Source organism: Podarcis melisellensis, assembly GCF_964234715.1.
Source record: "Podarcis melisellensis genome assembly, chromosome: 7".
NCBI classification, from domain to species: Eukaryota; Metazoa; Chordata; class Lepidosauria; order Squamata; family Lacertidae; genus Podarcis; species Podarcis melisellensis.
The window spans coordinates 13,085,670-13,102,177 of record NC_138539.1 but is presented as its reverse complement, the minus strand read 5'-3'; the positions used below and the strand labels follow the sequence as shown (position 1 = coordinate 13,102,177).

General features: G+C 46.9%; 1 protein-coding gene across 2 annotated transcripts; it reads right to left on the bottom strand.

The window, feature by feature from the left end:
• Window positions 1–6,161: 6,161 nt before the first annotated feature.
• LOC309374040 (kelch-like protein 26) lies at window positions 6,162–15,911 on the bottom strand. Of its 2 annotated transcripts, XM_081918827.1 has the most exons (5): window positions 15,790–15,911; window positions 12,921–13,059; window positions 11,486–11,564; window positions 9,401–9,622; window positions 6,162–7,760 (listed from the first exon to the last, which is right to left on the bottom strand). In XM_081918827.1, the coding sequence occupies exons 2-5, from the start codon at window positions 12,997–12,999 to the stop codon at window positions 6,251–6,253; spliced, it is 1,890 nt and encodes a 629-aa protein (XP_081774953.1). In that variant the 5' UTR covers window positions 13,000–13,059; window positions 15,790–15,911; the 3' UTR covers window positions 6,162–6,250. The 2 variants fall into 2 exon arrangements, with proteins under 2 accessions (XP_081774953.1, XP_081774954.1); XM_081918828.1 differs by lacking the exons at window positions 11,486–11,564; window positions 15,790–15,911 and having other exon boundaries at window positions 12,921–13,061.
• Window positions 15,912–16,508: the final 597 nt, after the last annotated feature.

The window sequence follows — 16,508 nt, the reverse complement described above, 5'->3', positions numbered from 1 at the left end:
CGCTGCTTTAGATTCCTGGATGAAACCGCGCTTGAGGTTATGGTCTATGAACTCCCGAAGCTCTTGCATTTCGTCCTCCGACATGGAGTACAGCTTGGCAGCAGGCAATTGCGCCCCTGGCACTAAATCAATCGCGCAGTCGTAAGGTCTATGAGGCGGCAACTTGTCAGCTTCCTTCTCACAGAAAACCTCCAAGAAGTCCTGGTACTTGTGAGGCACTGTTTGCACCATACCCAGATGCAATGGCTGCTCAGCTTCTCCTCCCTGATCGGTCTGAAAGCAATGCTGAGCACAATACGATGAACAAAAGTTGATCTGCCTCTGGTACCACGCAACCGCGGGACTGTGCCTCTCCAGCCAACTCATGCCTAACACGATGGGTGTGTCCGATAAGTGGGTGACATTGAAACTAATAAGCTCTCGATGGTTGCCAATCTGCATCATCATGGGAGGGGTTTGCTGCACCACTTGCCCCCCCAGCAACTTCCTGCCGTCCACCGTGACCACGTTCAGAGGCGTCGTTGCAGGCAGGAGCGCCATGTTGTGCTGCTTAACGAACTGCAGTCCCATGAAGTCGGCGTTGCTTCCCGAATCGATCGTTATTGGAACCTCGAGGAGTCTCCCATCAGGCAACTGGAGTGTTGCTGTGAGCAGAACTGCCGGTTTGGGAGGCAAAGGGTCCACGCTCTGCAGTGATGCTGGGGGCTTGTCTACAGATCCGCCTGGCTGAGCCCCAGTAGCTCTGCTTCCAGCCAGGCACTGTCGTTTCCCTGAAGCTGCTCCCCTGGTTGCACCTCTGCTGTTACAGTTGCCAGCGCTGCAGTGTGCTTCTGGAGCCTCTGGGGGCACTCTTTCGCCATATGGTGCGCACTGTCACAGATGTAACACTTCCTGGTTCCTCTAGGAGGCTTCGCTTTGGCTGCACCAGGGACAGGGCTCTGGGATGGCTTCTGAGCCCTAGCACCACCAATCTCCATTGGCTCCTCTCTGTCCTTCCCCATTGGCGAGGGGTGCGCACGGCTGAAGTCCCTGTGCCCAAAAGGGAGAGTCCTTGCTTGCGCACGCGCTTGGGGCCCGTCCTCCTCATGCCACGGACGCCCCTCATGTCGAATTCCAAGAGCTAAAGCCCGTTGCACCACGTCTTCTAGGGTCTGGGGTCTGTCCCCCCTAGCGATCTCATCCTTGATGGGGGGGCTCAATCCCTCCCAAAAAAGATCTCTGACCGGTTTACTGTCCTTTGGCCAATCTAAGGCGGTGAGCAATGCAAAAAATTTAGAGTGGTATTGGCGCACAGTCGCTTTCCCCTGCCTCAGCCCGTGCATTTGACGGCGCGCAATGTCCACATCCACAGAGGATTGAAAACAAGAATCCATCGCTTTGATGAACGCAGTTGAATCGCGACGGGCCGGTCCATCTTCGCGCCACAAATTGCGTAGCCAAGCCCTGGCCTCCCCATGCAGGTGCGAAACAATGAACCCCACTCTCTCCTCCTCATCTTTAAAATCGTGACGGAGTAAGTGCAGTGCATATACAACGTCCGCTCTGAAATTGGGATAGTCTTGCAAGTTGCCATTAAAATGCGGAACTAGGGCACCCCCCCTCCGTCCAAGCGCAATGCCCTCCGCTCTGGATCCTGGGGCCCCCGCCCTGTCCGCGCGCTCCCACCTTGCCTGCAAATCCTGGCACGTCTTCTCCAAGTCGTCATTCTTCTTCTGCGAAGCAATGACTGCCGATGTGAGAGCGGTAACCTGATTCCGCAATGCAACCAGCTGCTCCTCAGCGCTCATGGCTGCTCCCGTTCGTGAGCTTCGCAAAAAAAAATTTTTGCTTTGAGAGAGAGGGGACTTACTGTCACGGCCACCCAGGTCTGGTCCCAGCTCACAAGAGACCTCACTCCGTTGCAGCTTATTTACAGGAAAAGTTTATTGAAGATTTCTGCTTCTCATACAGTTCAGCATTGTGGCCGTACGTCTGCCACGTTAGACCGCTGAAGTCCCCTCTGACTCCTCCCCTCTTCCGCACCAACTTAATAGCCTGGCTCTAGACCACCTCTTCCTCTCCTTTCTTTTCCGCAGGGTCTTCCTGCCCCCCTGGGTTCCCTCTCTCCGTGACTCGCCTGAGGCTGAATCCTCTGCCGCCTCTTCCCCCCTCTTTCTGGCTTTAGGGCCGGGCTCCTCCCCTGAGCTCTCTCCACTTCCGCGCGCCTCTACGTTTGAACTTGGCGCGCGTACGTTGCTGCTGACCTTTCTTTCGACCGCTACACCACCCCCTGCTCTGCTCTCCACCCTTTCCGGCTGAACACCCTGCTCCAACCCCCTCTCTCTGTTCTCTCCTAATCCTGCTCCCTCCGAGAGGCTGATGACTCCACCCCCTTTACTCCGTTCCGGCTGAGACGTCTCTTGCTTCCTCTGTCTTCCACTGGGCTCCTCTCCGCTTCTCCCTTCTCCTCCCCTTTGCTTGATTAAGGTAACCCCCTTTTGAGAATCCTCTGACTCGCTGCTCAGACTCGTGGATTCCCTCAGAATTCCGTCATCTTCTTCCTCATCCTTCTGCCCCTCCTCCCACTCGCTCTCCGTCTCCTCTGTCATCTCCTCCTCTCTCCCAGAAACCCTGACACATGCCATTACTGATGGATAGCCCCATCCCCAGGAAGTTTTTGGAGAACTTAGAATCATAGGATGTTAGAGCTGGAAGGGACCCCAAGGGTCATCTAGTCCAACCCCCTGCAATGCAGGAATCTCAGCTAAAGCATCCATGACAGATGGCCACCCAACCTCTGCTTAAAAACCTCAAAGGCTGGAGAGTCCACCACTTCCCAAGGGAGGCTATTCCACCGTCAAACAGCTCTTACTGTCAGAAAGTTTTTCCTGGTGTTTAGTTGGAATCTCCTTTTCTTGGAACTTCTCTCCCATGGAGAAGTGAAATGGTGCTGCAAATAGGGCGGGGAATTCTGAGAGGCCAATTCTTTGTATAGTGGTACCTCTGGTTAATTCGTTCCGGAGGTCCGTTCTTAACCTGAAACTGTTCTTAACTTGAAGCACCACTTTATCTAATGGAGCATGTTGTGCTGTTGTGCAGCCACCGAACGATTTCTGTTCTCATCCTGAAGCAAAGTTCTTAACCCAGGGTACTATTTCTGGGTTAGCAGAGTCTGTAACCTGAAGCGTATGTAATCTGAGGTATCACTGTACTCACCAGGAGCTTCACACAGCGGCAGAGAGCGCAGGCTGCACGACATGCACCAGGTGCAGTCAAATTTTGGAGAACGCAGCTGCTACTTTGCAATCAGCCTCGGCTTACTTTGCTGAGAGGCAAAAGTAACTAGCTTCCTTCCACGAAGCTGTAATTGCAAATTTTGCTCAATTAGGGATATGTGTGATGAAGCTCATCTAGGACCTGTGGCCACCTGTGGCCAACCTTTGCTCCTCAAAGAATACTGTGCACAGCTAAAAGTGTGTGTTTGTGTGTTTTAAAGATAATTGGGGGGGGGGTTGTTTTGTTTTTTTACAGTTACACAAATCTCTTTGCAATGCGGTTTGGCTAGCTCTCTCTGACACATTCGAGAAGATGCTGGAGTCTAACCAGTAGTGGATGCCGTGGTGGGGCAAAGACGCTGACCTGACCTGCAAACAGGTGAGTCGCTGCTGCTGAGCGGGAGGGACAGAGTGAGGTGGGCATTGAAGTGGACGCAGTGCAACTGCACAGAAAGCTGACCGCTGGAGGTGGCAATAAGAAAACTTGTTGGGTATTTTTATCATATGTGGTGGGAATGTAAAAAAGTGAAAAACTTCTGGGAAATGATATATAATGAAATGAAAGAAAATGTTGAAATATACATTTATTAAGAAGCCAGAAGCATTTTTACTTGGCACTGTAGGAGATGTTATAAATAGAAAGGATTGTAAATTATTTTTATATGGAATGACGGCAGCAAGAATATTATTGGCACAAAATTGGAAGCAAGAAGAAATACCGACAAAAGAAGAATGGAGGATGAAACTGATGGACTATGCAGAAGTAGACAAATTAACAGGAAGAATTCGAAACATGCGGGACCAGAGATTCACAGAAGACTGGTGTAAATTTACGGACTATTTGGAAAGTAATTGTGACGATCAGATTACGCTTGTAGGCTTGCAAGAAGTTTTGTAAGGTGAGTTATTTGAATAGTGGAAAGGAGCAGCTGGAAGCCTGAACAGCAGCCGTCCGCACTGCAACTATTTAGTTGTGGTACCTCTTGCCATAATATTAATGCCAGAGTGCTGGGGGAAATTTTCAGGAGTCCATTTTTCTCTTCCAACACTGATTTCCTTTCCCTTCCAGGTTCAGACCCTGCATATTGCCTTGTTGATTCAGGCTGGGAGATTAGTGATGAGCCATTTCTAAATTTGTACCTCGAAAATCCTCACTAAATTGCCCCTTTGCCTTTTCCCTTTCCTACAAGGGGGAGGGGTGGGGAACGCAGAGAAAGCAGGTTTTAATTGCCGGTTTCTTCTCACTATTTAATTGCACGATTTATATATATATAAATATATTTAACACAACATAGAGACCTAATAAAGTTAGACATTCAAGAATAAAATATCTTGATATCCAAAACAAATCCATAAGCTAATATCTGCAAATAACAATAACATGTAGAATGAATACAGAAAGCTGGAAACCGATTCACCTCCCTGTAAGCCAATTATAAACTTTAAAGTGCAATAGTTCAATTATAATTTTTCTTTTCTCCTCTCTTAATAGCACTATTTATAGTCCTATTTCATCTTTTTTAAAAAAATGGAAAGGAAAAATAACAAGAGGAAATCAGTAATAAAAGCCCCTACTCCCACGGGATGAGAAACAGGCTTTGGGAAATTTAGAGAGGCTGTGCCAGAGGTAAATCAGAGTCCTCAGCCCAGATCAACAGGAAGCAACATAATGGAATGAACTTTCAAAGAGGAAGAGTTCAGCTTAAAGCCACAGCGGATCTGGAAAGTCTTACTAGCACTGTATCTGTAGGCTGATGCTGCAATCGAATTTTTTTACCGCTCCCCCAAAAGGCACAAGTGAAGATGGGAAAAGCTTCATTAACTACAAACCCTGAAATTTTGTATCCCTTACAAACCAGTGCCAAAGTTTTGTCATTTTATATATTTTTGTAGGGCCCCCCCAAACAGAGTAATTGATATATCCAATCAGGGTTCATAGTTAACACCCAGAAATGCAATGTGGTCTGATTCACTCTAAACCGGTGCCAAAATTTTGTAGGTTAATGAAGCTGATGGGGGGGAAAAAACCCCATGGGTTGCTTAGAACTAGTGATGGGGGACAATTTTGATCTGGTTTACATTTAAAGGTGAATGTACTTAATCCACATTTTCCAAAGCAATTTGCAAACTGAGACACGGCCACCCTTCGAAATGTGCACTTCTTTGAATTTTGCGGTGTCAAATAAGACTGCATATATTAGTGAAAATAACGTACGAAAAGGCATTATTTTAGGGGGGGGATGCCTTGCAAAAATATGTCTTCTTAGGCAAAATTGCATACAAAAACGTGTAGGAGGAATTTGCAATAACATGTGGCTGAATTTTCTCAAGGACTTAAGTAAAAGAATTCGGAAACTGATGCGGAAATCTGGAGAACTGAGTTTAGGACTGGGAAAATGAGCAAGTGAAATTGACAGATTGAGCCACCCCTATTTAGAACAGGAACAAGTAGTCCATGGACCTCTAGATTTTGCTGGATTAAAACCCTGACCATCGGCTATGTTTTCTGGGCTTTATGGGATCAGGAGTCCAACAATGTCTGGAGAATTCCTTCCAGTAGCACCTTAAAGACCAACTAAGTTAGTTCTTGGTATGAGCTTTCACGAAAGCTCATACCAAGAACTAACTTAGTTGGTCTTTAAGGTGCTACTGGAAGGATTTTGTTTTGTTTTGACTATGGCAGACCAACACGGCTACCTATCTGTAAATGTCTGGAGAGCCACAGATTCTTCATCCCTGCCTTGGAAAATACCAGAATACAAAATTCAAGGAGAACTTGGGTTTTTGTTTTTTTAAAATTAAGCTTCCAGGACAGGTGTAAGCTTTTCTGTTTCTGTTGTCCTTAACCCCATTATTCTGAGGGCAGCACCAATGAAATAAATGGGAACTGGAGGCAAAGCAAAGTCCTACTTTCAGATGAGAGACAGAGCTTTATTATGGGAGTCCATTCCTAAAAACACAGGGAAGCATATGGAGCCTTTGAAGCATTTGGGGGATCATCTTCCACCCCAACAGCAGTTAAGGCTGCAGCCCTCTTGAGAGGAAGAAGAGCTCAGCTGCTGCTTCTTGACATCATCCACCCCGGACACCGCTGGGCTCAGTGCGGTGCCAAACAGAAGGAGCTGGATTGGTTTTTTGGGCATCTTCAGGGGTGCGACGCTGAATATTCTCACCTGGGAAGCCGTCGTGGGGATTTCCTCAGGGCACCGGGTCCAGCTTGTGTCCTCTGGAACCCAGCTGTAAATCGTATTATAGGAGCGGGTTTCGTCCTTGCCCGCCAACAGGTAGATCTTACCTTGCCATTCCACCGCACAAGAAAAAGCCAAGGCTATCGGTAGCTCTGGGACAGTGACTTCCCAGCTCACCCTGCCATTCTCAAAGAGATAAAAGCTCCCTTTGGTGCAGTTGGGGAGCTCCTCAGTGGCCATGGCGCTCTGGACCAGGAAATTGCCCCTTTCCTCGGTGTACCCGCCGAAAACATATATCCCATTACTGACCGAGACAGCTGCTGCACCGTAGCAGGCAAAGTCCATGGGCACCTCATTCCACCAGTCGGCATTTGTGTCGTAGATCAGAAGCCCCTTGTAGCTCCTGGAGGCTTTCCCCCCTACAAGGTAAAGCTTATTCCTGAGCACAGTTGAAGCTGGGTACATCACGGCAAGGGGCAGGCTGGAGATAGGGGCCCATGCTTTCTGCTCAACGCTGAAGGCCTCCGCAGAAGAGAGAGGGCCAGTATCATTGCAGCCCCCGACAGCATAGAGCTTTTTCTCACAGGCCAGAAAGGGGTGGAGGGCCCGGGCTGTGAACATGGACGGGAGTTGTGTCCATTGGCTGGTCAAGGAATCATACTGATGCAGAGTGTCCACAAAAGAGCAGTCGGCCTTCTGACCTCCAGACAAGTAAAGCTTGCAGCCCATGGAGGCACATCCAGAGTAGCTCAGGTACTTCAGCGGCGGCAATGTCTCCCACTTCTCTGAGTTGGGGTCGAAACAGTACAGGTAAGATTCTGGGTCATCTCCATCCTGGGTCCTGCTCTCGTCGACCTTCAGGCAAGCAAGGCAGTCATCATACATGCCCTTCCTGAGCCCTCCACTCGCTTGGAGCCTCCCTGCCCCATCCAGCTCCTTCCATTTCAGCCGCACGTGCCTGTAGTACTCTGCGGTGTCCGCCTGGACGTCGATGAGCTCTTCGTGGGTGAGCAGCGAAAAGCGGACATGTCCGAGGAGCTCCTTGTACAGTGGGAGGCGCGCAGAGGCCGCAAACTCCACCCAGTTGCGCACAGCCTGATAGACGATCAGCTCAGAGGGCACTTCCAGGTTGTCCGAGGAGATGAGGCTGATTAAAGCTTTGGGTTCCAGGTTCAGGAAGGCTTCCTGCTTAGCGAGGGGCACAAAGTGTTGCTTGATGTAGCACGAGGCTGCGTCAAGCAAAGGCTGGTGGTTGTGCTGATGAGCCAGGCTGTAAAGGCTGAGGCAGTTGTTCATGGAGATGTTCATCTCAAGAAACCTGGCAGGGAAACAAAAGAGATGCCATCAGTTTTAGAGACCAATGCCTTCTCCCATTGAAATTTTTGGATAAAATATTGCTCTGGGAATTACGTATCTCCCCATGTTGATATGTCCCCCCCTCTCTCAACAGAAACATTGAGCAATTAACAGAGGGGTAGACCCAACATGGTGCCTCCTCTCCCTGATGCTGTAGACTACAGTTTCCATTATCCTTCCTATCTTGGCTGGGGCTGGTGGGAATTGTAGTCTAAATCATCTGGACAGACCATGTTGGCTACCCCCGGGCTACCAATATCAATAAAAAATATTTCTATCAATATTATAATGATATGCACAGAGTAGCAGTGTCAACAAAAAGGATGATTACATTCCAAAGAAACTTCATGCCTAAATGAGGCCAATAAAGGGGAAAGCCATTTGGGAAAGAGTTCCTTAACTGTGGGGTGCCATCACCAAAAAGGCCCTGCGATCTATATTGGTGGTTCCCAAACTTGTTTTCTCATGGACCACTTGTCTTGGCAGGCCACTTAATATCCCCTCCCCCCGTTGTTGTAACACACTGTGCTAGACACTGTGCGGTTTTTAACTGTATTTTTACAGTGGGTCATTGATCATCTGTGGACCACAGTTTGGGAACACCTGATCTATTCAATATTTATGAATAGGTTTTTAAAGGGAATGATAAGAATATTCTCTGACTAATGTTTGGATTCTCTAAGACTTCTCAATGGTTTTTCATATGACTAACCCATCCACTCCATGAAGAGCTCTTGCACTTGATGCAGAAGCTACAGTTAGTGCGCAATGCTGAGGCAGGTGTTCAGGATGCAAAGTTGTGCTCCGTCCCACAGGCACCTGGTTGGCCAATGTGCAAACAGGATGCTGCACTAGATGGGCCTTTGGCCTGATCCACCAGGTGTCCTCTTACACCCATATGTTCTTAGGTGTTCAGTTTGCTATGCCTGGGAATGTGGCAGTCTTGCAATGTGTGCAAAAGTTTTAAAATGGAATGGGGCGACTTCCTTGCTGTCAGGGACTGGTCTGGATTGAAAGATTGGGAAATGCAATCACAGGGAGATCAACTCCTAATAGAAGAGGAGGAATATTTTCCCTCTCCCTGCTTCCAGCATTTCCAGAAGCAGAGAGACAGGCAGACGCAGAAGCTGCACAGTTGAGAGAGGAGCTACCCAGCTATGAGATAGTAGCTAAGCAACCAGAAAGGAGGGAGCAGCTGGGCGATACATCAATCGGGAGTGGGGGGAACCTCTCCCTCCACCAAACTCACAGGTCCAAGCGTGTCAGAGAACAAAGGAGACATGGGTGGCGGGGGGGGGGGGAGAGACTTCCCGCTGGCCCGCTTCTTGCTGCAGAAGTGGGGAGGAGTCAGAGTAGGCAACTGATATCCTTACGGAGGTTTGCCTGTTTGTGCTTGCAACATAATGCTGTAATAGAAGGACTATAGATCTACCAAATGCTTGTTAATTCTTATCAGTGAGAAGGGAGAGGGGAACTCCTGTACTTCTTTGTATCCTGTCTTAGTTTCATGATGTTAGCCACCCTGAGCCTGGCTCTGGCCAGAGAGGGCGGGGTACAAATAAAAATTTTAAATTATTATTATTGACTTGACACTTGCATTACCTTCCAGCAGTCTCTTTCAGTGGAAGGATCTGGAGCTTGCTAGCTGCAGTAAAGAGGTCCTGGGCAGTTTCTGCAGTGAGAGACACCTCTTCCGTGTAGAGATAGTCCAGCAGGCAATGGAGTGTGGAAGCAGTGATGTCCTCAAGCTGGATCTCCCCGTTGTGTGACTCAGAATGGACGAACATATCTCTGAAATAAGGACTGACTGACGCCAACAGCATCCTGCGTTTGGAAAGAAGAAATGTGCACATTATTTATTAGCTATATTTACTGGAGAGGGGACCATAGCTGTCAACTTTTCCCTTTTCTTGCGAGGAATCCTATTCGGAATAAGGGAATTTCCCTTTAAAAAAGGGAAACGTTGACAGCTATGCAGGGGACCCCCACACTATTATTGCCTTCTAGGCATTGTGCAGGAAAAGAGTAAAGCCAAGTAAAATCACAAAAACCAGAACAAGCTTCAAAATGCAGTTTTAAAACACTGAGGGTAAGCTGCATTACAAACAGCAGAAGTAGAGAATTTAGAATTTAATAGAAACACTTAAAAAGCCTGAGAGAATGAAAAGGGTGGGTCTTTTTTGTCTGGTACCATAAATGCATTAAATTAGTTGCCAGGTGGGCCTGTCAGGGGAGAGCATTCTATACATGTGGAGCCACTACTGAGGAGGCCATGAATCATGAAAGGGAACAAGAAGATTCTCTGACTAATGTTCTTTTTCTTTTTTGGCCATGGAGAAGGGAGAGTTGTTTGGATTCTCTAAGACAGGGTTTCCCAAACTTGGATCTCCAGCTATTTTTGCACTACAATTCCCATTATCCCTGAGCACTGGTCCTGCTAGCTAAGGAGGATGGGAGTTGTAGTCCAAAAACAGCTGGAGACCCAAGCTTGGGGAACCCTGCTCTAAGACCTCTCAGTGCTCTTTCATTTGACTGGCCATCCAGTCTTCCTGGACCGTTCTCAGGTTTAGGACACAGTGGCACTATATTGTGGGGTGCCCTCTGGTGCTTTCGTAAGGTAATGTGGAGTCATCGCTGCTCTAACTAATGACTATTCTCCTGTGGGATATCACAAGGTTCCTTTGTTGTTGTTGTTTAGTCATTTAGTCGTGTCCGACTCTTCGTGACCCCATGGACCAGAGAACGCCAGGCACCCCTGCCTTCCACTGCCTCCCGCAGTTTGGTCAAACTTATGCTGGTAGCTTCGAGAACACTGTCCAACCATCTCGTCCTCTGTCGTCCCCTTCTCCTTGTGCCCTCCATCTTTCCCAACATCAGGGGCTTTTTCAGGGAGTCTTCTCTTCTCATGAGGTGGCCAAAGTCTTGGAGCCTCAGCTTCAGGATCTGTCCTTCCAGTGCACTCAGGGCTGATTTCCTTCAGAATGGAGAGATTTGATCTTCTTGCAGTCAATGGGACTCTCAAGAGTCTCCTCCAACACCATAATTCAAAAGCATCAATTCTTTGGTGATCAGCCTTCTTTATGGTCCAGCTCTCACTTCCATACATCACTACTGGGAAAACCATAGCTTTAACTATACGGACCTTTGTTCCCAACACTGGAGAAAAATCTGCATTCAGATGCAAGGAGTCCCTTGATTTGAACTGTGCTGGCATCCATATGTTGACAAGACTCTATTTCTCTCTTTTTCATCCAATTCAGCTGTCCTTGTGTCTTCCTGGATTGCCTAGATGCTATTCTGGACAGAGTGAGACCTAATAGGTTGAAACTCAAGGCAGATGTGACAGAGGTGATGATAACTGGCAAGCCTTGGGGTAGGGCAGCTTCCTCCAACCTGCTCCAACTCCCATCATCCCTGACTATTGGCCATGCTGGAAACCACCAGAAGGGAAAGATTTAGGTAGGGGATTTATATTTCTGGATACAAGCACCGAGTAAGTGTATGGCTCAAGTACTAGAACTTCCACAGGACCACATGGGACCCAAAAGCCATTTAGATCTACCTGCTGAAAAGTTCCTTCTACATAAAACAACATGGTCCCTGTTGTGGTGGGAAATAGGCCAGGATCAAAACAAGTTTTGTTTTGTCTGCAAGGGGTTACTACTGCCTGCAATGGTACAGACTCACCTGTGGCAATGAAAGCTCTTTCCTTCCACGCCCAAGGTGACATCGCATAGCTGCTGGGTCTGGTATAGCTGTTTCAAGCCTTAAAAAGAAAGGAAACAAAGCTGTTGTTACTCTCTCTGCGAGATTTTGGGGAAATGGAATTATAGAACCAGAAGTAACCCTGAAGCTCATCTAGTCTAATCCTGAATCTCAGCACAGGCTCTGTAATGTAGAATGCGGCAACAGCTTCCCTGACAAGTAGCCATATAGCTCGGCGTAGATACTATTTGTGGAGAGCCCACCACCTCCTAAAGCAGTCTGTTTAATTCTGAGCATCAGGCTGTTTCTCATAAACTGTAGCTTGGGAATCTTTGCTTCCCTGCAATTTCCACCCATTGGTTCTAAGTTCTCTGGAGCAACAGAGAATACGTCTGCTCCAACATTTGCAAAGACAGTCTTTCAGATATCTGAAGGCAACTGTTATGTCCATCTCCTAACCTTCTCTTCTCCGGGCTTACCAGTGGCGTAGCGTGGGGGGTGCAGGGGGGCCCGGCCGCACTGGGCGCAACATCTGGGCGTTAGCGTTAGGGGGCGCAAATCCACGGGTTAGGGGGCGCAAATTACTTGCCTTGCCCCGGGTGCTGACAACCCACGCTACGCCACTGGGGCTTACCACACCCAACTCTTCCTTTTAAAAAATCCTTTATTATTTTATTCACATGATATACATTCTTTACAACAGATAACTCCAAAATAAAATCATATGTAACAAAACATATGATTGTTTTCCTTTACACTGATCTCCTCTCCGATATCTTTACTTGATATTTCTTGCTGCTTTCTGCTTTCCTTATAGAATCTTTAGGAAAATTTAAATCTCTTAAATCCTATACCAATCTTTAACAGTTTCAATTAATCGCTTCACCTCCCTCCCCCACAGCCCAGTACTTCCCTCCACCCATTTTTTGGGGGGGTGTGTGTGTGTGAAATCGCTTTTATTTGATTTTACAAATGTAAATTTATAACAAAACCAAATACATATCCATATAGAGAGATTTCTCTGGATCTCAAGACTCCCCCCCCCAACTGATCCATGGGTCCTACTGTCAACATTTTCAACTGCATATTATTTCATAAACTACGTTTTAAATCTATCCACATTGTCCATAGTATTTGTTACATTACAAGTGAGATTAAAATCCTGCTGATGTTTTCATCTGCTTACAGTTGTCTCCTAAATAAATTGTAAATTTCCCCCATTCTTTCTTTAAGTTTTTGTCTTCTTGGTCCCTGAGCTTTCCGGTCAGTTTTGCCATTTTGGCGTAGTCTAAAAGATTTGCCATTTCTCTCTTCTTTCCACACCTAACTCTTCCAACTGTTCCCTGCAGGACTTGGTTCCCACCACCCAAGAGTGAACCATCCCATTTCCCTTCACTCGGGAGATCTTGAGACTTACCCTGACATAAATAGGCTTCATGAGACGGAAGAGGTTTTTCTATGCCATCCTCTTCGTCGCTATCCCTCAGGGAATCCATTATCACAGCCTCTGAAAAAAGGCTCAGGAATCACTCGGCAGCTTCATCACATTCACCTATCTGGAAATAGAAAAAGACTATAGAACTCGTGGCGCTGTGGGTTAAACCACAGAGCCTAGGGCTTGCCGATCAGAAGGTCTGCGGTTCGGATCCCCGTGATGGGGTGAGCTCCCATTGTTCGGTCCCTACTCCTGCCCACCTAGCAGTTCAAAAGCACATCAAAGTGCAAGCACATAAATAGGTACCGCTCCAGCGGGAAGGTAAACGGCATTTCCGTGCGCTGCTCTGGTTCGCCAGAAGCAGCTTAGTCATGCTGGCCACATGACCCGGAAGCTGTATGCCGGCTCCCTGGGCCAGTAAAGCGAGATGAGCACCGCAACCCCAGAGTTGGCCATGACTGGACCTAATGGTCAGGGGTCCCTTTACCTTTACCTATAGAGCTTGAACAGCCTTTCCCACTAACTCAGCCTTGTGTGGTGTAGTGGTTAAAGTATCAGAATAGGTCCTGGGAGACCAGGGTTCAAATTCTCACTCAGCCATGAAGTTCACTGGATGACCTTGGGCCAGTCACTGCCTTTCACCTTAACCTACCTCACAGGGTTGTTGTGGGAAATTCAGCGAGGAGGGGGAGAACCCTGCACACCACCTTAAGTTCCTTGGAGTAAAGGTGGTATATACCGTATTTTTCGCTCCATAAGATGCACTTTTTTCCTCCTAAAAACTAAGGGGATATGTGTGTGTGTCTTATGGAGCGAATGGTGCTGTGCAGCTCTCCCTCTCTGCGCAGCACCTCTTCAGTGAAGCGGGAGGAAAAACGGAAGGGGCTCCGTTTCTCCTCCCGCTTCTCTAGAGAGGCGCTGCGCAGAGAGGGCCACCTTAACCTCACTGGGTTATTGTGAGGTTGTTGTGTGATAGCCCTTGTATCAGCCCCTGAGCAACTTGACAGACAGGAGAATATTATTCTTGTTTTCCCTCTTCAGTCAGTCTTGGATTCCATCACTGCCCAAACCATGTGCCTCTATCTCTCCAAACGGCCAGATGATCCCATCTTTTTTTTTTCTGGGGCTTCCTGTGAGAGAATGAAATCCAAGCACTAATGCCTGTTAAAATGCTTCTCCTGTTCACTTGCAAAATCAAGCTTTTGTAAAGAGGCTCTACAGAAATGAAAGATTGAGAATATTTGTTTTTCTTGTTTTCCTCCTCTAAAAACTAGGTGCTTCTTATGGTTGGGTGCGTCTTATAGAGCGAAAAATATGGTCAATGCAATAAAAAATAAAATAAATAATTCCCCAACTTGGCACACTCTGGATGTGTTTGATTACAATCTAGCTTTAGCCTTGGCCAGCATGACAAATGGTCAGGGATGATGGGGTTGCCCAAAACATCTAGAGGGAACCCGATTAGGGAATCCAAATTCTTGAAATCCCAGGCTATGAAATTTTTCTCAGTACCACATCCTGCCTCTTAGAGTGTGGTGCTGATAATGCCAAGGTTGCAGGTTTGATCCCCATACGGGACAGCTGCTTATTCCAGCATTGAAGCATGTTGGACAAGTTTTGCATCAAATGGGGTAACCAATTTGGGTGCCCAAAAATCATGCTGCCACTAAATATAGAATTTGTTTTGGCAACTACAACCTGTGATCAACCTATTTCCAAAGGGAAAGGGAGAATTATGGTGATCGTCTAGGATTAAGCTTCCTGTTCTGTCCAAGAGTTTCCAAGAGCTTCTGATCTGGAATTTCTCACAGATGTTAGGTTTACTTTTAACTTTTTTTTTTGACATTAAATTATTTTAAAGGACACTTTTTAATTTAATTGCTAACATGCAAACATAGTACTTGCAGATTTGAACATAAGTGTTTCAGATCGCAGCATTGCAAAGGTATTGTGTTCTCATGATACCACAATACATTTTCTCATAAAAATGTCTCCAAGCCATGTAACCACCTGATACTGTAAACTTTCATGTTTCCTGACTCTAAGAATGGAGATCCCAAGATCACCCCAAGACATATTGCTGCCTCTGATGAAGGACAAAATCATGCCACACTTCCTAGTCCACCTACAAAAGATGGCCAAAATGTCTGTTGACCCTTTGTTCAACACTGCTGACAAGAAAGCATCATCCACTGTATAATAATAATAATAATAATAATAATAATAATAATAATAATAATAATAATATATTTATTTATTTATACCCCGCCCATCTGGCTGGGTTTCCCCAGCCACTCTGGGTGGTTTTCAACAAAATATTAAAATACAATAGTCTGTTAAACATTGAAAGCTTCCGTAAACAGGGCTGCCTTCAGATGTCTTCTAAAAGTCTGGTAGTTGTTTTTCTCTTTGACATCTGGCGGGAGGGCGTTCCAAAGGGCGGGTGCCACTACTGAGAAGGCCCTCTGCCTGGTTCCCTGTAACTTGGCTTCTCGCAGTGAAGGAACCGCCAGAAGGCCCTCAGAGCTAGATCTCAGAGTCTGGGCTGGATGATGGGGGTGGAGACGCTCCTTCAGGTATACTGGACCGAGGCCGTTTAAGGCTTTAAAGGTCAGCACCAACACTTTGAATTGTGCTCGGAAACATACTGGGAGCCAGTGTAGGTCTTTCAAGACCGGTGTTATGTGGTCTCGGTGGCTGCTCCCAGTCAGAGGTTAGCTTTGGGGTCACATTAGAAGGCTGTGTAGGACACACAGGTCTGTTCTCCAACGCCTCACAGATGCTGCACTCTACCCAATGGTAGGGCTGGACCTCAGTGTGTCCGTATGTGTATGTGACCATAACTACTAACCTGTGTTGCAGAGACAAGGCCTCAATTTTTTTTTCTAGGCTTGCATAGCAGGGGAATCAAAGGAAGAATGATAATGGTCGCCTCCCCTCTATGTTCCAACAGCTCCAACTGCCAGTGGATGGCTCTTAAGGGGGCAGGCACCTCAGGTACACAATGTGCTTTAAACGTGTAGTGTGCACATGGTTGGGATGGCTTTTGTCATTCCAGGACTATCCCTGGAAAACTGGGACACTTGGAGAGTATGGAGCTTTAACCGTTGTTGCTGATTTGGTGGTGTAGAGCAGGTATTCAGTGCTATAGCAGACAACCTTAATGTCTTTCTTAATGCTCTCTCTCTCTCTCTTCTGGAATCTAGACACATATAAAAATGTTGTGAAAATTCTTTTTTTAAAAAAAGTTTTGAACAATGTATCAAATTTGCCATAGCTCACCATTGCCATCTAGTGTTACATTTCTATAATGCACTTTACAACACAAAACGGTTTATTTGCAGCTGTATAGCTGAGTTCTCTCTCTCTCTCTCTCTCTCTCTCTCTCTCTCTCTCTCTCTCTCTCTCTGTGTGTGTGTGTGTGTGTCTGTCTGTCTCTTGAAATGTATCTCTCACTAGAATCAAATCAAGCGGAAAAGAGAGATGTTTCAAAAACTGTGAACTCTGGCTATTTCCAACAACAGCAAGAGCCTGTGGCTGAAAAGCTACAAAAGCACCAGTCACCCTTTT